The 22,149-nt window shown below is 41.1% G+C and overlaps 4 protein-coding genes across 4 annotated transcripts in view; 3 read left to right on the forward strand and 1 right to left on the reverse strand.

The window, feature by feature from the left end:
• cpamd8 (C3 and PZP like alpha-2-macroglobulin domain containing 8) overlaps nt 1-1,022 on the forward strand; it is a 34,640-nt gene extending 33,618 nt beyond the window's left edge. The window contains exon 44 of the mRNA XM_026345196.1: nt 74-1,022. Coding sequence (XP_026200981.1) covers nt 74 — 1 coding nt within the window. The 3' untranslated portion in view covers nt 75-1,022. The remainder of the gene's footprint in view (nt 1-73) is intronic.
• Nucleotides 1,023-2,730: 1,708 nt separating this feature from the next.
• Nucleotides 2,731-4,617, forward strand: odf3l2b (outer dense fiber of sperm tails 3-like 2b). The gene is made up of 4 exons (XM_026345718.1): nt 2,731-2,770; nt 3,328-3,438; nt 3,763-3,876; nt 4,128-4,617. Exons 1-4 carry the CDS (start codon nt 2,731-2,733, stop codon nt 4,613-4,615), a joined length of 753 nt encoding a protein of 250 aa, XP_026201503.1. The 3' UTR covers nt 4,616-4,617.
• A 126-nt stretch (nt 4,618-4,743) lies between these two features.
• Nucleotides 4,744-6,608, reverse strand: cks2 (CDC28 protein kinase regulatory subunit 2). Its single transcript, XM_026345918.1, has 3 exons — nt 6,415-6,608; nt 5,820-5,947; nt 4,744-5,213 (listed from the first exon to the last, which is right to left on the reverse strand). Exons 1-3 carry the CDS (start codon nt 6,471-6,473, stop codon nt 5,158-5,160), a joined length of 243 nt encoding a protein of 80 aa, XP_026201703.1. The 5' UTR covers nt 6,474-6,608; the 3' UTR covers nt 4,744-5,157.
• Nucleotides 6,609-9,948: 3,340 nt separating this feature from the next.
• shc2 (SHC (Src homology 2 domain containing) transforming protein 2) lies at nt 9,949-22,106 on the forward strand. The gene is given in 14 exon segments (XM_026346387.2): nt 9,949-10,805; nt 14,322-14,392; nt 16,179-16,239; nt 16,553-16,582; nt 16,584-16,673; nt 16,831-16,884; nt 17,088-17,139; nt 17,323-17,449; nt 17,816-17,996; nt 18,722-18,815; nt 19,159-19,338; nt 19,631-19,980; nt 20,195-20,346; nt 20,460-22,106. Coding segments are annotated over 13 exon segments (2,181 nt in total). The 5' UTR covers nt 9,949-10,043; the 3' UTR covers nt 20,324-20,346; nt 20,460-22,106.
• Nucleotides 22,107-22,149: the final 43 nt, after the last annotated feature.

Consider the following 22,149-nt stretch of genomic DNA (forward strand, 5'->3'; position numbering starts at 1 on the left):
TTCGTCAGTGTTTTGTTGTTGCTATTGTTCAGTCTTATACTTACGGCCTTCTCTGTTTTCATGTCATCCACAGAAACCCTCACAGTGCAAAGCCATACCAACCTCCAAATTGTACATATGTGAATATGCTAGTGAACGGAAAGAAAAGAGAGACTTGGGACTTGCTGGGTCTGACAGGAGTGGGACTTGATGTGAGAATGCATGTAGTGTTGAATGGAGTCAGAGTGGATGTATGAATATGTTTGTGTGTGTTGGATGTGACTGTGTGTGATTGTTATTAAGCTACTGTCCTCCAGACCCCTAGTCATAAATAGGCTCCATAGCGTCTTTGTTATTCACTGTACTGCCTTTATAATCACTAGAGGAGATAATCAAGTATTTATGTTTGTAATTACACCTGACTTTAAGCAAAATATTTTGTTATATTTTCTATCTGTGGTATTTATTTGTAGCTAGAGGTCATATCATTTTTTTATTGGTCATTGCCCAGCCATATAGTGTACCTTTCACCCCCGTGAGTCTCTCAGTTCAAAGGAGAGATATATTATGTACTGTCAAAGCATTTTTTTTTCTTTCATAGCAAGCTTTAACCCAATTATTGGTTGATGAAATTCCTGTGCTGGCATCCTGCTGGAAAAAGACAAATGCTAACCATATGCTTTACAGTAACATAAGCTGAAATGTTTTTCATTTTTGAGATTTTTTGCCTTCAGTAGACAGCACAGTAGAGATTGATAGGAAACACAAGCAGACAGAGGAGGGCTGACTTGCAACAAAGGGCCTCTGGCCACTCAAACCATGGACTTTCCTGTTACAAGTGCAGACACCTACCTTGAGATTGATTGTACAGTTCATAAGCTATTTTTTTTTTCTTTTGTTAAATTTGGATTAGTGAAGCAGTCAACTTATAAATTGAGAATGAAGTTGTGAATTTATGTAAATGGACCAAATTTGGTTAAACATATCCCTAATTCATATCAAACGTTGTGCTTTTTAAATGAATAAAATGTGTATACAATCCAGAGCTTTGGTTTTGTTGCCTTTACATACTCACACTTTGATGCTCCATTTAGTGAGTATTTAGTAGACTTTCTCCTGTGTCTGATCAGTAATATGTGTCACCTGGGTTTAAGTCATGGCTTCTGCAGGGAACAAATAATCCCAGCTGCTTTTCTATCTCTGCAGAGGCAGCACAGCTCTTGTACTTTAGCTGCACCACGAGCACAGGAGCTGCACTGGAGTCGTCTATGAAGGCAGCGTTGCTCCATTACCTTTGAATGGCTAGTTAGGCCTAGAGATAATTTCCTGTCAGCAGTGAGCTGTTTCACAACTACACCGCTTCAGAGGGCCCCCACGCTTTGATAACTAACTCTCTAACCCCTGGCAGGCTTCTGTGTTGGAGACAGAAAGCATGTACATGTGTGTATCACTTTGTACATACTGTATACATCTCCAAGTTTGGATGTGCAACTCATGTGTTTGTGTTACCACTAACAACAGATTCGGGTTACCAAAGCAGCAACTGGGAGAAAGTACGAGCCTGTTAAAGTTTAATGTTTGTTTTCTGCATGTTACTTGTCGACCCCCCGCCCCCCCCTCGCTGTCACCGTGGCCTCGGGTACCTCGAGCCTTTTAAACAAGTCATTCAAATCCCAGCTAATTCCCATCTGGTTGCTAATTTAATTTCCAGCAGTTTATTCTGGCTGCAATTTATGACCAGATCAATGGAGACTGCCAAGGTAGTCAGTCTGTAACTGCTCCAGGTGTGCTGCACTGGATTTGACCCTGCATCTGTGCTGGCTCCCAATGGATGCATGTGGAGGAAGAAAATTAACAGTGTCGTGACAGCATTGTTCATGTGCTCGCATTTCACAGCCACTCACACTGTCAGTAGTTTGAGGTAGAGGTTGAGGTAAAGGTTATAGAAGACTTTCCCTCCGAGCTCTGAGTAAACACGGTGTTAAAAAGCTCGGCTCCTGTTGCGACAGGTAACCAGCAGTGCAGGGGACCTGGCTGCAGCGGACTACCCGCAGCAGTCTCCGTGGCAACTGCATGCATGGTTGAAGAGTGATATTGTGTCTCCACACTGCAATGAGCAGAATGAGTGAAAAGAGAAAGGAGGGAGAGGGGGGATCTTGGTTTCATGGTTTGCAGCGGGAGCTAGCATTACATGAGAGTGAATCGAAGTGATGACATTGTTCCCAAGTACCAGCAGAGTGCACCTATACATCTACCTCAGTGGAAGAGGGGCCGTTCACCTGTCTGTGCCACCACAGGCAGAGAGATAAAACCCTAGCCTGTATCTGCTGCTCTGCTGTTGACACTTTGTATTAATCGTCTCATGTTTTCTCACTGATTCAGAGGAAACTAGGGATTGATTCAGGATCAGGATCATCCTGGGTTCTGGGTTTCAGTATCAGACAAAGTCTCTGTGTGATTCTGGATGCTGAAGATACAATTCTGTGATACATGAAGAAAGACCAAGTGGACATGGATTAAGGAGTGAGGGGCTCCTCTGGCATCCATCTGACAACTGTGTTTGAATATTAGCGGAGGAGAAGAAATATCTTTCGTTAGGTGCGAGAAGAGTTGCCTTTCATTTTTCAAATTGCCCATTATTACGTCTTTAAGCAGCTTTTTCTTGTTTTTACTAACATGTATGAATATTTGTGTACTATTAAAAGCATTGGAGGATTTCTGAAGTATTCCATCACTTCTAACAGGAGTAAAATGGAGAAAAAATATCCAGTAATTGCAGGAAGAGAAAAAGGTAAGTTCCTCAATGAAAGATGTGAAAGTGTTTTGTTCGGTTTTATATTTCATGATTTCAAACGGGATCGCTGACTTGAACAGAGTCTTCTCAGGGTGCAGACCTGCCAGGACTCGCTCTCTGCACAAGCCACTGAACACTTGTATGCTAATGTAATACTTCTCCTTAGGTTGTGCGTTGATGTTAAGTACTGCTGCCTGCAGCACTGACCTCTTTGATAGCTGTTTGTCTGAGCCAGTGTGCGTTAACAGACACAAACCAGGTGCAGTCATTCAGGCTAATAGCAACAGGCTAAAGGGCTGTTCAGTTGTGAGTGGTGTCAGGTATGTTGAGTAAAATGTTAACATGTTTACAAAGACTGAATATATTTAATACTCACTGACCTACTCCTTTTGCTTAACTATTACTGGCAGCTCTACTGATTGTAAAGTAAAAGAGGCTGCATATTTAACTCACTTTAAATCTTGGTTAGTGCACATCTCCTTTTCACACTGTAAATATCATCTGTGGGATTGTGGATTACTGTTTCACTAATGAGTTTTTTCCTTTGTTTTTAGGGCCAGGACCTGGTCGCTATGGGCTTCCTCCTACTATTGGATTCATGGGCCACGACTTCACCAAACCAACCAGTCCTGCTTATTCTTTCCATGGCAGGATGAGTGACAACAGTGAGCTTATTAGATTATTACTCACAGTTCTTATCTGTGTAACTTAATGTCCCCCTGTCTAGGTCAGAATTAAAAAAACATCAACATTACTTATTTGAAGATGCACACCTTTTCTAATGCCTCACATCTGCGGTCGGTGGTGATGTAATGACCAAGTTTTACCACTAGAGGGAGAAAATAGTTCATTATTCTCTCCTTATTTCTCACTTTTCATGTGAGAAACACAATCTACTCAGTCTTTTTGTGGACAGTTGTGTGATTAAACCAAACACGCAGAGAGGTCATTAGAGTGACTCAATCATAAATGTGGATTTTTCTCTGCAGTGTACTGTGTTGACTCCAGTCCAGGGCCTCAATACTATGTTGATGCCAACATCACTCGCTTTGGAAAGGATGGCACACCTGCCTACTCAATGCTGGGCAGGATGAAAATGCAGAGTAAGCTCCCACTAATCCATTATATGCAAATGCTGATTATTATTGTATTGTATGTATTATTCTTTGCTTAACAGATAAGCATACCCAATACAAAGCTCTATCATACTAAGGAATGAAGCACTGTACAAGAATCATCTGCTTTTGACACTTGTAGAAACCCGGTGTCAGCTGGTGGAACTGAACACAAAGGCCACTCAGCACACTCCACCATATGGTGTCGATGGTTTATTTTACTGTTTTCTTTTCACTAGAGGAGTTAATCCAGACGCCTGGACCAGGTGCATACAGTCCTGAGAAAACACCACCCTGCAACCTCCAGCGCAGACCCCCATCCTATACAATGGGCTCTCGCACACATTATCGCAGCACAGACTCAGTACCTGCTCCTAACAAGTACTGGCTACCTCCACTCATGGGCCCTCATGTTCCTAACAAGCCAGCCAGTGCAAGCTACACAATATCTAGTAGTTATAGCACAGGGGGACCATCTGTGGATTTAGCCAAGACGCCAGGGCCTTGCAGGTACAACAGTACAGACCCAAGTGTGTATTTACCCAGACAGCCAGCGTTTTCTATGTTGGGGCGTCACAGTTTACCCAGAGATGCCACCACGAAACCTGGCCCTGGAACTTATAATCCAGAGAAAGTGACAGTTCACAAAGCCCGGGCTCCGGCCTACTCGCTGGGCATCAGACACTCTGAATTTGTTACCCCTCTTGTTGTCAATGTTTCTGACTGAACATCAATCACTCCAAAAAAACAACAAACATAATTCTGCAATGGTAGTAAAATGTTCATGACCAAATATATGTGAAGAATGTACATTTTATTTTCTTCTTATAGCTCCAAAGCACTTTTTTTCAACCAACCATGACCCTGTCAAAATGTATAATATCTAGAAATAATATATGTACATAACATAAACAGAACAATTAAAGAAAACAGAAAGCTCTTTTTGAAAAAATATGGGCTTGAGAAAAATACAGTCCTATGACTGTACAACCAATAAATCAATCACAACAAAATGACATATAAAAATGTTTAAAACAATAAAATTAAAACAAAACACAAGTGACAAACAGATTTTCACCTTCATAAGGTCACCATTCACAGTGGAGTCAAGCTACTTGCCTTACCTCTAAAAATTGAGGGAACACAAAACTCAGCACAACTTAAAGAGTTTTCTACACAATACATTAGCAAAACTGTAGAAATGTACTGTATGTAGGAGATGTGTGGTACAAACAAATACTAATCAGCAGAAGATGGTCGCAGACATATTCACACACTGTTCCCTTCCTTTGGGAGAGGCCTTCTGAAAAGCAATACGTGTGGCTCTGGAGAGTAAAGCAAAGAAATAATATCTGTTAGCATTTAGTGCTTATGCCATGAAGAATACTGCTGTGTACACAGATGTGGTCCATGCTCACAACACTATTTTCACATGCTACATGTGTATTTATAATGTACAGCTCTTGTAACAAGAGTTAGTAATCACTCCATGTGTGTAATGAAGAGAGTGCTTCGTGGTGGTGATACACACTTAGTGTATTGTGCAAAGATGAATTTAGCCGGATTAAAGCTAAACTGATATTGCTTAAGATATTAGTACAAAATTGGGTGCCTTCAAAAGTTATTCTACAAGTGCTAAACTCCCTTGTTATATTTCCCTAGGCAGTTAATTTCCTGCTCAGCTACATATGAGAGATGGTAACACAAATGAGAAATGTGTTTTAAAAAAATGAAAATAAAATAAATTAAATAAAAAGAAATCTAAACTTTAAAAATAATCCCTAAACAAAGGATCTTATTCATGACCTCAACTGATTTCGTGTGATATGAAGCAACGAGACTGGATCAGTAGCTTTTTCAGTGTGTGTAGGAGTTTATGAGTATTTCTCTGACCGTGTCATCCTCTCATCAAGAAGCTCATGATTACTCACCTGGTTTGTGGATCATGTAGTGAATCCAGCCCTGGCTCTGTTGCACTCCCAGCCCCCTCCACTCTTCTTCTGTCATCAGGTGGGACGAAGGCACCAGTTTCGACAGCTGCTTCGGAAGCACGACATGTCTGAGGGAGACGATTAACGTTAGCTAGCAGTCAGAAAACTGTTTCACAACTTCTATGAACTTTAACGTTAGTTGTTGTAATGTTTGGCTTGGCCATTTTATAATCTTATCGTTACTACTCACCTCGAAGCCCACCTGATTTTAATATTAAGTTTAGTTAGCTTAACAGTTAACTAGCATGGCAAAGTTAGCTGTTTAGTAGACCATAACCACTGGATTGTTATTTTGCTTATCGTCATTGTTAACGTTAAACCTAAAATAAGGCTGAAACTATGCAGTTGGCTACACATCACTATCTTTAATAGTTCGTGGTGTTATAAATATCAGACTGAAATTGCCGGTGCACGTTTACGCTACGCTAAACCTTGACCGCTCTCACTGTTTGATGTTAGCTAGCTGGCTAACTAGCTAACTGAAGTTACCCAATACAAAACAACGGACTGTGAAGAACGTGAGCGATAATCATACCTGTACTCGAACTCATCATCGGTGTACTTGTCGGAATAGTAAATCTGCTTTTTGGACATTGTGAGTCGGCGGCAGCAGAAGCAGTTGGAGCTCTAAAAGCAGTTTTCGGTGCTGTGGTCGTTCACTGTTGACCAGCTGCTGTCATCTGCCGCTGTTTTCAGCCGCAGCAGTTCAAACCCCAACGGCTCCCCGCACTCACCGGATTGGTCAACACAGCGGCACGCGGACCGTGCAGGAAGTGGTCCCAGATCGTCTATAAACAGCGAGACGAAGCACTCCGCTGCAAAAGCACAAGACGGAAAACATGGGTTACAAAATAGTGAGAGACTCTTACCGAGTTGGGGTTTGGAGTATCTCACTACTAAAAAAAAAAAAAAAAAGAAAGAAAAAAGAAAAGACAAGAAAAGTCAGCCATTATCTCCAGCTTTGGTTTTGCGTCGTTTAATTAAAATATATCTTGGCCGTATGAAGGGAATATATGTGTTTGAAAACACATTTATGTGAGAGAAAAGATAAACTCAGTGAGAGCTCTTTAGTTTTTATGTGCTACGTTGCAGCTCTGCGCCTGGACCAAAATAAAACCGGGAGGAAAATGTTTTGAGTATTTAATTATTAGTACCTATGGCCAATATCGATCATCTTAAAGTATGTCTTTTTCACATTTCACATCTTAAACTTTACTTTGGATATACACCATATTTTCCCTAACGTCATTTGAGAGAGAGGACAGAAAACACGTGGTCTGTTCCTCACTCTAGTGCCTCCAGCCTGGACTGTCAGCTGAAGCCATTCAAATGAAGTTTATATTAAACCTTTGACCCAGGGTGCTCTGCTCTGCAGCAGCCTGGTGATCTCTACAGGATAAAACAGCTGGTTAACACCAAATCACAAGTGAAATTTAAAACTGCAGCTCCAGAGGATGCAACAGTGGGATTTATGTCGTCAATGTTGCACAAACGCAAACACAGGTTTAGACTTTAAACCATACTGATAACCCTGATGACACAGTTCTAGTTGTTTGAACTTAGCCATCACTTATGCACATAAATCAGTGTAATCCTCCAGTTGTTGATAAACACATCAGGGTAACAGGCTTGATTCACTGATTTACAGTGTTAGTGCTAAACTGTGTTACTGTGAACTCAGCTGAGTTGTAACCCAATTGTATTATTAATCAACAGCACACGTATTCTCAGGTAGAAAATCTGTGTTATCATGACACATAATCTTGACATAATCAAAATTGTCATAATTGCTATACCTGTTTTATTTTTACTTACTAGATTTTATTCTTGAACTCTAACGTTAGTATTGTCACGTAATAATACTGAGCACAGTCTGCGCTCAGGAATGCACTCACTTGTTTCTATATGTTCTGTAGATGTAGGCTTTACATAAATACCTCACAGTCAATGATTTCTAAATACAAGCTCTCTTTTTACATTTTAACCGGTAGGGGTTTCTGCGGTACAGGTAATCTATTCTGTTTTTCTAAATTGGATTCACAGTCGTCGGGGTAATGGCTGCTAATGACTGCTGGTGTAGTCACAGCATGATTTGTTCCACTCGTATATGCAAAGCAGCCAAGTCATAAATATGTTAAGTCTTCTCAGACAACACAGTATAGTTGCTGGTTGAAGTGGCGGTGTACTATCAGGTGTACTATCAGGTGCATTTAGGTAATCTAATCTGGTATCTTTGAAAATTAAATGTAGTACCATGTTACATTAATAATGTGATGTTTTTTAAACACTTAAGTACAATCAATCTGGCTTGAGGAAGTAAATGTATCGTTGTAATAAATAAACATCATCTGTCAACATGCATTGATTACATGTGGTTTATCAGTAACCTCACATTCTCTGTAGCAAACGAAGAAGATGTGATTGGCTGTTTGGGAGAAGGTGGGAAGGCAGTGGTAGTTATGTCTGCTTGTGGTTTGTTTGTATGTGTGGGTTTTTAAGCGTGTAGTGTTTGCTGTAACACAGTCTTTTATTTATCCACAGCTACAGGAACTTTGCACCGTTATAGTATTGGGTCGTACACTTGTTTTCTCTTTGATAAAAGTCATATCTAATGGGCTGGATGTTATTTTCTCATCATCTCATCAGAGCCTGACGCACAAGTAAGTTTCCTGCCTCTGATGCTTGTCTGACTTATGTTTTAGTTTGCAAATATTGCTTTGTCCATTGTATTTAGAGAAATTTTGTTCTAATACCTTGAACTCACTCACTGCACCTGTGCGCATGAGTTGACCTCTATAAAAATAGAAAGCTAATCCCTTTTTAAACTACTCTGAAGGATCCTGACCACTGAGGAGTATTTTTTTTTTTTTAGAATATAACTGTGCAAGAATTTGAAAAGGAATGAGGAGAAAGACATGAGGGAGGGTGCCAGCGAAGAGCTAAAAGGATCATGCTGAGAAGGCTGATTGCTCTCTGGGGAGGAAGATTCGGGCAGATGGGGTAGGGTGGATGTTTTCAGACATGTAGTCCCTTATGAGCATGGCTGCATTGTTTCCTTTGTTAAGCTTGTGCCTATTGCCAGGACAAATGGAACAAGCCACACACGCATCCACTCACACAAAACACACTTAAACTAATTGGATGACGTTCATTTGTTCACAATCAATTATTCAGTTATTTTTTCTATGTTGTATTTTGGCATAGTCCTATCAGTGGGTATTGCCGTGCTGTTTTGTTTCTTTTTGCTTTTTTTGTTTTTGTTTGTTTCCTTATTCATGCAATGTGACTTTTACCTATATGTAATTTTTTTTTCAGTAATTAGCTCTCTGCTAATGAATGATTTTCCCTCATGGGACAGATGGGACAAGTGTTTATGGCAAATTAGGAAATTACACTGATAAGAAAACCTGGGCGACCCGAACAATTTTCACTTTGTTACAGAAAGATTATGCTGCATATGTTTAGTTTACTCGCTTCAGTGAAATCAAAATCTATTGTGACTTCTGATGTGAATTCAATGTTTATCATCATAAGAATAAAAAAGTGATTTACCTAGTCACTTAGTCAATAATGTAACCTCCACCTACATTGAGAGTATTACTTAGTCTGAATGCTTTTCATATATAATTTTTCCAGATGGTACTGCACACTGCAGCAACACATATTAATTTGCTGAACGTCCTTAAAGCAGAAAAATAGCTGTTGTCGTGAGGATAAATGTGTGTGTTTGCGTCTTATAGCAGGGTGGTTCAGGCAGATGTGTTTTAGCTAATACAGTCTGAGTGCAGCTGGGCAGGGCAGGGCCAATAGACCCAATGACATCATCCAAGGAGAGAGAGAGAGAGTGAGAGAGACACTGGGAGCATATGAGTGAGCTTGCCTAAGGCAGTGAAATGAAGCAGGCCAGCTCAGATAGCGAGGAGAGCGGCATGAGAGCGGGACAGCGTGTGTGCGTGTGTGTGAATGGGAGAGGACCAGACAGCATTCATTTGACTTTGACAAGGATATAGGACTCCGCCTGGAAGATTTTCTCTCTAGTTCCCCCTCCTCTTCCATCACACCCCCCCCCCCCCCATCCTTCCCCCTTTTCCCTTTTCCCTTTCCCCCCTCATCCTCTGGCAGTTATCCCCCTCTCTGCTCCTGCTTCACGCGGCTCCTCCGGGCATGCTCCTTAAGCCAAAGTATGGCCGCTTTCGCAATGAGTCTGTGACCTCCTCCGATGACCTGATGCAGAGCTTAGCCATGAGCGGCAAAGTTGTGGCCACACCGGTGGTCCCCTCTTCCACCCCGAGCCTTCCACTACCTCCCCTGCCTCCTCTGGATCACAGTGCCAGGTCCTCCTCCTCTGCTGGGGCTACAGCTCTGGCTGACTCTCCTTGCCTGGATGGGGAGCAGGACACCGCCACAACCTTCTGCATGCTCATCCCTAAGATGCCCCAGTGGAAGTTCTCCAACTCCCTGCTCAGCCGCAGCCCATCCAACTCCAGCTCCAGCTCCAGCTCTAGCAAGGACTCGGGCAAGGCAGCAGCAGCTCCTTCCCAGGCCTCCCCTTCTTCAACTTCACACAGGAACAGCGGTGCAACCTCAGCCAGTGGTCCAGTAGCCAGTCTAGCAGCGGTACTTAACTCTTGTGACCCTGTGTGTGTCACCCCCTGTTCACTACAGGCCATTCGGGGACAGAGAGCAGTAGCAGTGGCAAACTCTGCCGGTGCAGGGGGCCACGGATTTGGGTCCCCAGATGTCATGGCGAGCACTGGAGGTTCCAGCGGCTCCAGGTCAGGAATGAACCGCAGAACAAGGGTTGAAGGCATGTGGCTGGGGGGCGAGGACTTCAATCAGAAGGGCAGCTTCATCCACAAGCCCTCCCAAGGCTGGCTGCATCCTGACAAGAAGATTGCAGGACCGGGGGCATCATATATTGTCAGGGTGAGTCAATGCACGGTGTTTATCCATTATGAATGAAGTGAAACATTCAATCAATTTAGTCTGGGATTTATGTCTTTTACCTTCTGGTGAAACAAAAGTAACTTTTCTTTTTCTGGCGCTCACTTTCAGCGTCAGTGTCTTCTCACCAGATGATTCACATCATATTAATGACCCCATTTGAACGCTTCTCTATCTAGCTGGGAAACAAAAGGACACCACAGTGCCAGGCAGTTTGTTATGCAGCTCATGTGACGAGGGCTGGGGAATACATAATTTAATCCAGATAGATGTCTTAGTGTGGCTGGAAGGGCGACTGCGTCAAAGTGGAGATAGATAGATAGATAGATAGATCCAGAAATGATGCGTGCAGACTGTAGTAAGGATTGTTGTTCTGCTGCACTGCACCATATACATAACAATAACATCTGTATTTGTTGTTTACAGTATGTAACCCGTGCCTGGCCGTAGGCTTGTGGGAGTGGTGCTCTTTGTGTTGTTTGGGATTGTTTACATTCATGTGCTCTACAAGCATTCACTCTATAAGCTTTCACCTGTAAAGTAAATTATTACCTTTATTATAGTTTAAATAAATGTAGCATGCTTGAGCAAATTTTTTTTCAAGTTTAATGTTTTTTAATATCATGTAAGCTCTTTGTGTTAAAAAAAATTCTAAAATAAAATCCATCTACTTAATGGATGGTTAGTCATTCTACCAGAGATGTGACAATGGTTATAAAGGAAATGGATAATTGTGTGTTTTTGTGACTTGTGTTTACCATCCCAAGCAGACAGCTTGACGTCAATGTCAATGATCTTTCCTTAGCAATCCCCCCATGCCTGTTCACCTCTACACCTCTTTGCACTGCTCTTCCCCCTCTCTTCCTCCTCAAACTAATGACATTGCTCTTGATTAGCACGGTCTGGGGCCCAAGCATGCCTTTTAATGGCATTATACGGGCACTATTCATTCCTATATTCAATTACATTTAATCACAGTCATTTGCATCATGTGATGTGGGAAGAGGACGGTTGGGTTCAGCGTTGAGTATGTATGAGTTTTCATCACTGTGCACGACTTACATGGGCTGTTTTCATATTTGATTGATATCTCAGTTGATTATCAGCTTATAAGCTTAATGTTGTCATCTGAAGTGGTACAGGAATCATTTTTGATGGCACAAATGATCGCTTGGTGTGGCTGGTAGAGAGACTGTGTCAGGATAACACATAGGATGTATGCACCATACATTATATTTATAACAATAGCTATGTGTATTTAAACAAGTGCATTTCATGGCTGTTAAAGCAGTGCTGTGTATGCAATTCCATGGTAAATCTATGCAGGGAGGAGTCCCTGCTGCATGTTTTAGTGTCAAAGTGACAGCCGATTGCTGCTGCACTGTGCCATTTTTAATCAACATGGCACACAACCCTCTCTCCCTCTATTTCTCTTCACTCTCTCTTTCTCACACACACACACACACACACAAACACGTGCACATGTCACTCCTCTGCTGTGTAAGACACAAATATGAATAAGTATTAGTTTTCTCCTTTGCACTTTCACGATCGTGCCAGGCTCCACGTCTGGCCCACTTCTGCCATCTGTGACAGCCAGGAGACTGCAGCAAGCATCAAACAAAGCTCTGCTGCTGCCAAAGCAGCTATCATTTAGAGAGCAAACATCCTGGCATACTGTTCCTTTAAACTTTGGCACACAGTATTTCCGTATCAAATTATGAATATATAAATATATTTGTAATGTGATTTTCTGATGCTTGCTGGTGTAGTTACTAGACAGAACCTACCACGAAGGCACAGAGGTAGTTTTATAGTCTCTGCTCTGAAATCTGCTTTGAACAGCTCCCAAAAGTATTAAAGTAGAAGGAACCTTACTCTTCACGTCTTTATCACTCACAACATAAATTCTATTTCATGTTATTTGAATATACAAATAAAATATATTAAGTTCAGTTCATAACAAATGCATGAACTGAACTTATATATATATTATTTACTATCAACGCCAGATACTTTTTAGCAGCATCCAGCTGTTCTCACTAAATATCCACTCGGCCATTACAGGCGTTTCATTGTGCAGATGTTAGATAATGAATCGAGCTCAGGACAAATACAACAAGTCTCTGCTTTATTTCAAAGAAAACTTCCACAAAGCAAGAATGATTTAAAGAGGATGCCAGAGTTATTACATTTGTGAGGAATGTTTCTTGGAAACTCAGTGTCCCTGTAGTGACAGGAATAGTGTGTTAGAGGCCAAAAGGATAAAAGTGCAGAGTGTTTGATAGAAGAAGGGATGCGTAGCATCAGCAGATGAGTGACAGACAAAGGAGGCATTGGGAGAGAGAGGGCAAGAAAAAAAGAGAGACTCAATTTTCCTGATGGAAGACTTCCCCCTTCTCCAAATCTGGTTAGAAAGCTCATTAAGCTCTCAGGCTCAGAGGTTCCTCTGCCTCTGTCTCTCTTGGTTTCTCTCTGCTGTGTCTGTTTATTTGTTGTTGTTTGTGATCTGCCCGCTGTGCTCAGTACAGTAATATTACAAGTAACTACACTAAATGTGACACTTATTGAGCCGAACATGATATGATTTATGTATCACCAAATAGCTTTCGCAGAGCTTATGACTCAAATATAAAGGAAAAGCACATAGATATAAGTGCACAACAAATGATACATATACATGTACATGCGTACATATACCTCCATGTAGTGCCAAACTAGTTTACAAACAGAAATATTTAATTATAATCATATTCACTAATATACTATTTCATGTAGACCTAAATTTTAGAGAAATGCAAATAAGTACAAGCTCACGTGCATTGATTGTATACAGCACACAAACACACTCACACCCTTAGTATTCCCAAGAGGCCTGAAAAGCTACAGTTTGTCCATAATTTGGAGCTCTTAGTGCCGCTAATCTAGTCAAGGTGCCATTAGCACCCTAACCTGACAACCATTAGAGAGCTGTTCAGCTGGCTGTTAGCCACTGGAGTACACTTTAATGGTCAACATGCGGATTTGAGTGTTTAGGATGCATTGTTGGAAATTGTTATGTTTACCAATAGGAGTTTTGCAGCATCACGGATATACCACTTTGAAAGGTTTTACAGAAAATACAGTGTACTACAGTGTTGTTTTCACCTTTTACCATCCACCATTCTGCACAAGGACTATGTGGAACGTTAAAAGGCTATTTTTATGAAAGATTTACAAAAATATCAACTTGTTAGATGCAGTATGTTTCTTTAACTTTAAGTCTGCTTTAAGGCAATCTGACTGTACAGTACAATAAAATATATTTTTTTAATAAGTGATGAAGGGATTTAAAGATGAGAAATGAGAATTTTTTTTTTTAATGTACAATTAAAATAATGCTCACCAGTTTATTATTAAACTAATAATGCACATTTAATCTTGGTCCCTTTCAAACAACATATATTTGTATAAAATTAATTTAGGCTATTTTTCCCTTCACTGTGATTCTCTTTGCAGTACATGGGCTGCATTGAGGTGCTGAAGTCAATGCGCTCTCTGGACTTTAACACGCGGACTCAGGTGACGAGGTAAGCTGCTATCCATCTCTACCGGTAGGTGAGTCAGGAGAATTTACTTAGAATAAAACTGATATAAGAAACTGCACTAAAAAATATATAATTTAAGATTGTGCAAGATGGCAGCAATATAAAGTGGTGTTTATTTTCCAGTTAAGAGAAAACAACACAGCTGTTTACTGTGTGCAATCAGTGGTGTGACAAGTCATCCTATGGTTGTAATGTATAAACTTAAACCTCAGAGTCTTGGTTTGCCTGTATCATTGTATTTTAATGCCCTGCATGTGATGTTATTGTTATAAAAGAAAAGCGTTCCCTCTACTCCCTCCCTCTCCGTTTCTCACCCTGCTCTCTCTCCTGCACAATTGATCGGCTGTAATCGGAGCCCACCATGCATCCAAGGCTTAAGTGCAGGGGGGGGAGGAGGCAGGAGAGATGGAGCGATAGAGAGGGAGATCTATTATTGATGATGCTCGCTAATGACTGTGGAAAGCTGCAGTGGTCCCCATGAACGCACCCTGCTGGATAATGTCTGTGGCTGTAACTTCTTGACAAGGAGGAGGAGGAGGGGAGAGGGGGGGGGGGGGGGGGGGGGGGGGGATACATGTTCAAAACAAAACATTAGCCATGGGAGGAACCATACAGGCCATAAGATGACTACATCTGATTTAGCTGCGTTATGACTCACTGCATGACATCACGCCACGATTGTTTACTGCTTTGTTGATGAATTCCTTTTTGCATCCTCGAGGTTGTTTATGTTATATGAAGCTTTTTTTGCTTAACCTCATTGAAATTCACTTTCACACGGCTTTCCATCTGGTAGCTTATATAAAGCAGCTTATCAGTGGCTTGCTTTAATACTGACTTCCAAATTATCCAATTAGGCAAATGACATGAAGTCTCTTATTCAGTGCAAGGCCAAAAAACGATTTATTGTTTTGTTTTTTTTTTTGTCAGTTCGATGCAATTTTAAACCAGCATTTAAGTCAGAGCCTATAGAATGCATCGAGAGTTTTCACATTTCTCTTATACAACTTATTTCAGTCATGGAAAACTACAACCAATCATTCAGTGACTGTCTGAATTTCAAAAAATGTGCTTCGGCTGAATTTTAAAAAGGTGCACTCTCCTGACATTATTCTCTGTGTCTCTGTGTTAAACAGCAACACCAGTGATAATGAGGATTTTATTGCAGGGAAGATGGTGAAGCTCCAGACAAAAACAACAACAACAGCCTATGTCACTCTCTCCTCCTCTCTCTGCCGTCCCATCAGCATGAGTCATTCGAACATTGTGGTGTTTTTCAAAAATCCCTAAGAAGACCTTTACTCGAGCTGGGGCCCAGGATGCTGCTTTTTAAATATTTACAAGCCACTTGATAGGGGCAGCTGGGTTCCTGACTGCTGTCCCTGCTGTCCCCTGGCAGAGAGAGTGTGAACAGCACCCTCAAATGCACTTTGGGCCTCTGTCCCCGCTATCAGACACACATGGGACAGAAGCTTTAGACAACCATTAGATAGTCAATCCCAAGGGTTGCAGCTGTTTCACTGTAAAGTTGTAACAGTCTGCAGAGAGATTTACACTGTAGAAAATAACGATGTGAATATCAATGTCCCAGAGAAGCACTAGGACATCTTATCCTAAACACTTTGTTTTGCATAAGATCATAGTGATTCTTCTTCACTGATTCAACAGGGAGTTTGACAGCCACTGGATTGATTTGAATGTACTATTATCAGTGTTTAGTGTCTGCCAACAAAGTCTGACCTCTGACATTTCTTCATCACCTCCATAGGGAAGCCATCAACAGGCTCTGTGATGCTGTGCCAGGCGGAAAGGGGGCCTGGAAGAAGAAGGTTACTATGCTAATTTCTAAGAATACCTACTAATACTAGTTTACATGTATGTTTGGGAGTAATTCCTAGTGTTCTCACAGACACTAAATCATTTAAATGCTGTAGAACTAGATGTGTAGGATTTACCACAAAGGGTCTTTGCCACTTGAGTACACATGACAGCTTGGTCGTACTCTCACGAACATGATTAATTGTGATTAATAACCCTGCCTGTGACTGGAGACAGGCTTTCGCTCTTGATAATTACAGGATGACGTTATCGTTTTCTTTTAAATGAGTGGTGATGTAAAATCTGTGAATCCTTCTCACATAGGCAGTGAACAAAGCCCTCCAGTCCATCATGGGGAAAGAGTAACCTGAGATTTGCAGGCATGAGCATTGCAGTCAATATTTCCATAGACGGCCTCGGCCTGCTCATACCCACCACACGACAGGTTAGATGATACTAAACTACGATAAGTTCATCTTTTTCAGCATTGGACTGATTAAGTTGCTCAAATGACCTTTTATCAAATGTCATGTTTAAAACTTGTATTATTTTTGAAACTAAACATCTTGCACTAACAAACTTCTGCCACTTGTGTCTTACAGGTGATAGCACACCATCCCATGCAGTCCATTTCATTTGCCTCCGGGGGAGACACAGTAAGTGCAAGTTTCTCCCAGCTCGTTTTCACATTGTTGTGGAATGGGATTTTTTTGGCAGACTGCACATATCTGACTAAATTGCGTTTAACTGGTTTCTAATGATTCTCTAATGAATTCTTATGACAAAAGAATCACCAAGAATCAGGGATTTAATGTCGCATCATCTGGTCTGATTGAATTTTTCTTCCTGTTGGTTGCAGGACACGCCTGATTATGTTGCGTATGTGGCCAAAGACCCAGTGAATCAGAGAGGTACGGTACAGCCTGTCACACAAGTCCACCCTGTTACTTAACCACACACAGACAATACATACAAAGAACTTTAGATTGTAATATAGCCACTAATTGGAAAGAATATATGTTCTTGGTTCATAAACTATTCTTAGTTTTAGAATGATATTGTTATTGTCATTATTTTTATTTTGTCTGTCTCAGCATGTCATATCTTGGAGTGCTCTGATGGTTTAGCCCAGAGTGTCATCAGCACCATCGGTCAAGCCTTTGAGCTGCAGTTCAAACAGTACCTGCACAGCCCTCCCAAAACCATGGCGTCCATGGAGAGGTAACTCCCAGTCGTCCCAAAATAATGACCTTTATGAAAAGATAACTAGTGTTTTCATTACTGTGGAGTGGTGACACTTTGTGAAATCAATGAAAACATTTTCTGACTATAGACAACAACAATCAAGATGCTAATAGATAACCTATTCTCTAAACAGCTCAATTCTAAATCTCAATAATTATACTGATCATATAAATACTTTGAAGTGTCTGACATTCTATATAATAGAGCACCATTCCACCACAAGACCAGATCTACTGTACAACTCTCAGATGTCTTTGATTTTCATTACAAAGACACATGATGGTTTAGCTTTGCATTATTTGTTTTAGTTACAAAACTTCACACTTGCATGTGCTGCCTCAGGTCTGTCAGGCAGGAGGAGCCAGTGTGGGGGGAGGAAGAGGATTTCTCTGAGCACGATTACTACAACAGTATCCCAGGAAAGGAACCTCCCGTTGGGGGAGTAGTGGACTCCAGGCTCCGGTCCAGCGGAGCCCTCCTGGGTCACATTCATACCCAGCCGCAGAGCAAGACAGCAGCTCAGGTGTGTGACCTTGCGTGATTTTGGACGAGACAATGTTAAGTCAGTTCAGGTTCTGGATGCAGGTAAGACAGCCTTGGTTGTGGAGTACAGCTATGAAATGCCACAAATTTACTCAATATACACACAAAATACAGCAACAATATGCAGCGTACACACGTATGGTATACATATTAACAACATATCTATAACATTTTACTGCAATACCAATAGTAGTAATAGTAGTAACCAATAAGTAGTAATAGTACATTTCACTGATAATATTTGTGTACTTAGATTTAAGCAGGATTTTGAATGCTGAATGTTTTTAGTAGGTATTTGTAACAACGTATTTTTCCATTGCTGTACTGATAGTAATTAAACAGATGTAATTATAGCTACATCTATTGTGTAGTTCTTGATTAAATTTTGCCAGACTCTGTACAATCGCACTGAGCGCCTCATAAAGTAGTGACTGATATGTTTTTCTACTCCTTCCCCATATTGTTTACAAGGAATTAAACAGCAGGAGCATGAACATATACTCCATAGCTGCTTCCCTGATGTGCCTGCAACATAATTGCCAACGACAGATATGATTACAGAAAGAGCCTTGTTTGTTTCGCTGTCCATGGAGTAGAATAAGTCACTCCTCTCACTGCAGCTTGTTCAAAATACGGTGACATGCTGCAGGTAATGTTTCAAATAGAGTGCTTTAGGACATTTTTGTGTATTTGTGTTGTGTGCAGATGGGCTCACCAGCTAGAAGAGACCAAGCATCTTACCCCCCTGGTCAGTTGTGCTATGAGCTTCACTGGGACACTGAGACAACAAGCAGCTCAGGTGAGGCACCCTGTGGTAGTAAGCAGGTATGACAGCTAGAAAAATATATTATAACACCATTTCTCTGAATTCTGTTTGGATTATGAATTCATCTTTAACTAAACCACATATAAAATCTATATCAATAAGTTATTCAGCAGCAATTTTTTATCATCTAAACCTTGGACACCTTGGATTAGGTTAGCAAAACACATTAATTTATACTGCAGCTGCATTCTACACATACTGTAGTATCTTAAAAATGAAAACATAATAAGCATGTAGCCTTTTCCACACATATGCAGTATACATACTGTAGCTGCACATTTGACTACATAGAGAAATGTGTATCTGTCATTCTCAGGTCTGACATCAGATGGCTACCTGTGTGCTGATGGCCAGCCACCGGGCAGCAGAGACTATGAGGAGCATCAGTATGTTAACACCCAAAGTCTAGAAAACCTCGACTCACTGGCACAGGGGCCCAATGGACAAAGAGGGGGCAGGGCACCTGACAGTCCCAAGAAAGATCTCTTTGATATGAGTAAGACTGGGATTTTGTATGACTTATTCTGACAGGGACAGTGGAAATAATGTCACTAGATCTTATTGGAAATATTGTTGAGTAAACACATTATTTAGCATTTTGCCTTTATTTGAAAGAGTTATGTAATGAGGTAGACAGAAGGCATGGGAGAAAAGAGGGGGACACAACTGTCTTGCAGTTAAGGTGTCCTGCTGGATTCAGACGGGGTATGCTTTGGTTACATTGCATGATCTGTAACCTTTTGGCTGCTAAGGCCCTCTGTGTGACAACATATTTATTGTGCCTGCAGGGCCCTTTGAGGATGCCCTGAAGCTCCATGAGGCCAGTGGTGGAGTTGCTGGTTCCTGTATAACTGCAGCAGCCGGAGGTGCTCAGGCTACAGGTGGAAGTGTTCGGGTCCTGGAGGACGAGTGGCCCAGTCCTCCTCGCCGTCGAGCCCCTGTGGCCCCAAACGAGGAGCAGCTCCGCAGAGAACCCTGGTACCACAGCCGCATGAGCCGACGTGATGCAGAGAAACTCCTGGTCCGAGATGGAGATTTCCTCGTTCGTGAGAGTACGACCAACCCAGGACAGTATGTGCTAACAGGCATGCACTGTGGCCTGCCCAAACACCTGCTGCTGGTGGATCCTGAGGGAGTGGTAAGTCTGAGAGCAAGTGAAGAGATATTTTTTCCAACGCTCCAGCAAAGATCATAGTAGTTTAGGTAAAACCAGTAAATGACTTTTTAACTTGTTTTTTCTGATGATATCATAGTGAAATTTTATTATTTAGTAATATTATTTGTATTCATTGATCTGCTGTTTGTGGTCAAGCTAACTACTTACACCATGGCTCTTGCTGTTCTCCATAAAGGTCCGAACCAAAGACATGCTATTTGAGAGCATAAGTCATCTTATTTCGTACCATCTGAAAAATGAGCTGCCTATTGTAGCAGCAGAGAGCGAGCTGCATCTCAAACAGGTGGTCAGGAGGAAAAAGTGAACGATCTGGCCCTGAGCCGAGCGGTAAGTATAAGGTATATGTGAGGGGTGCTGGTGGTTATGGTTAGATAATCAGAGATGCATGAGAAGTAAGATGTCTAAAGTGATGTCATCTTTCCTTCTCTACTTTATTCCAGAACTGAAGTTAAACACTGGAAACGATTTAGTCCTGATGGATTTTTATAGTATCAGGAACACTATTCTTTCTATGAACAACTCTACCATGGAGAGTGGGGCATTTGACATCTCCATGTAGTTTCTCTGCCTGTTGGCGACCAGGATCAACCAAACTATCCCTCATCTGTCATAACCTCTCAGCATGCAGCCATTAAGCTAACAAATCAACTGGAATCCACAGTCTGACTTAACACAGGACTAATCAACCAGTGTCAAAAACTGAAGAGACGACTGTTTGGAAAGGAACCAACCTAAGGACAACACACAATGATCCTATTATGCCTGTAATTGTGCTGTGCTTCCAGTCTATGCGGCTACATGGCTTCCCCAAACAGTCAGTCACAGAACAATCGCCAGAACAAAACTGTCACTGATTATCTGGTGTAGATATGAGAACCAAAAGATGTCAAGTTCCAGATTCAGCAGTTCATTTCGGTATAAGTGAAAGAAATGAAAACACTGCGACTATGCGACAATAGAAGAAATGTCTGTTTCCCTGGAATGTAAAGCGTGTTCACATGGGCATGATGTGCAGGATCTGATTCTGAGATGGCACAATGGAAACACACTGAACATGAATCAGTGCTGGGTTTATAACACATCCCCACATTCTTTTGCCTTTATAGTTTATCTATAATAACTTAAGCACCAAATACCACTTATTAAAAAACAATTACGTAGTCATAAGAGCTTTAAGTAAACAGCCAAATGGACAAACAATGCATTGTCTTGAAAGTTGTTTTTTTTTTCTCATTGTAAATATCATTGTCATTTGTGTTAGTAAGGGCTTTTAATAATTTGTTACAGACATATTGTATGTATGTGTTGTAGAGTTCTGTGAAAACTACTGGTCAGATCAAATACACTTACGCTGCATTCAAACTCAGTATAAACATGCCTGTATTCGCCCAGTCCCTCCAACTTCAGTGCCTTAATAACTACAAACAGGCATTTGCGTCAGAGTGTATATAATGTGCATTTATGCTCCAGTTGCAAAAGACTCGTTTTTGCCTTGCCAGTGAATGAATGAATGAACAAACTTCAGGATGATTAAGCTCTTGTGAACAGTAATGTAAGCTGCTTTGGTTTTCAGATGTTTAAGGTTTAAGTTTTGTCATAATCTTCATTGGCAGAACAGTTCCCTAAATGAATCTCTTTTTTTGATTGATAAAAAATGGGGGATATGGGGTTAAAATAGAATCATTTATTTGTCCCGGCTCAGGGAAATACATCAATTTATTCTTTGTCCTGTCCTACATCTACTGTATGTGTGTGTTTCAACCACATGCTAGTACTATTCCTGGTCCTTTGCAGCACTGACAGTAAGTTTCCTATCCCATTTTTGCCAATCTGATATTTTGAAATGTTACTAGATGTAGTAGGTTGGATGCTTTTTGCATTTTTCTCTGTGTTAGCAACATATCTTCAAGCAGGCCCTCTGCTGGTCTTCGCTGCATCCTCATCAATGTGCAAAGAAAGGCTTTTGGTGAGGTCCAAATGATCCGTGTAATTTTCTCAGATCTCCTCTTTTGCTTTCTCAGGAATTTCTGGTATCTTCTATTCTTTGATCAAGCTTGATGGCTTTTTGTCAATAAAATTAAATGAAATGAAGCTACTGTTTAAATGGTTCTAATGGTCATTTGTGAGTTT

Source organism: Anabas testudineus, chromosome 4 (assembly GCF_900324465.2).
Source record: "Anabas testudineus chromosome 4, fAnaTes1.2, whole genome shotgun sequence".
NCBI classification, from domain to species: domain Eukaryota; kingdom Metazoa; phylum Chordata; class Actinopteri; order Anabantiformes; family Anabantidae; genus Anabas; species Anabas testudineus.

What these genes read in the sequence shown, in the direction of transcription:
- cks2 (XM_026345918.1), bottom strand. Translation starts at nt 6,473, where the DNA reads ATGTCCAAAAAGCAGATTTACTATTCCGACAAGTACACCGATGATGAG. An exon ending in GATGATGAGTTCGAGTACAG is followed by an intron (nt 5,948 to 6,414) that starts GTATGATTATCG and finishes CGTCTCCCTCAG; the next exon opens with ACATGTCGTGCTTCCGAAGC. An exon ending in CTACATGATCCACAAACCAG is followed by an intron (nt 5,214 to 5,819) that starts GTGAGTAATCAT and finishes TTTACTCTCCAG; the next exon opens with AGCCACACGTATTGCTTTTC.
- odf3l2b (XM_026345718.1), top strand. Translation starts at nt 2,731, where the DNA reads ATGGAGAAAAAATATCCAGTAATTGCAGGAAGAGAAAAAG. An exon ending in AATTGCAGGAAGAGAAAAAG is followed by an intron (nt 2,771 to 3,327) that starts GTAAGTTCCTCA and finishes CTTTGTTTTTAG; the next exon opens with GGCCAGGACCTGGTCGCTAT. An exon ending in TGGCAGGATGAGTGACAACA is followed by an intron (nt 3,439 to 3,762) that starts GTGAGCTTATTA and finishes TTTTCTCTGCAG; the next exon opens with TGTACTGTGTTGACTCCAGT.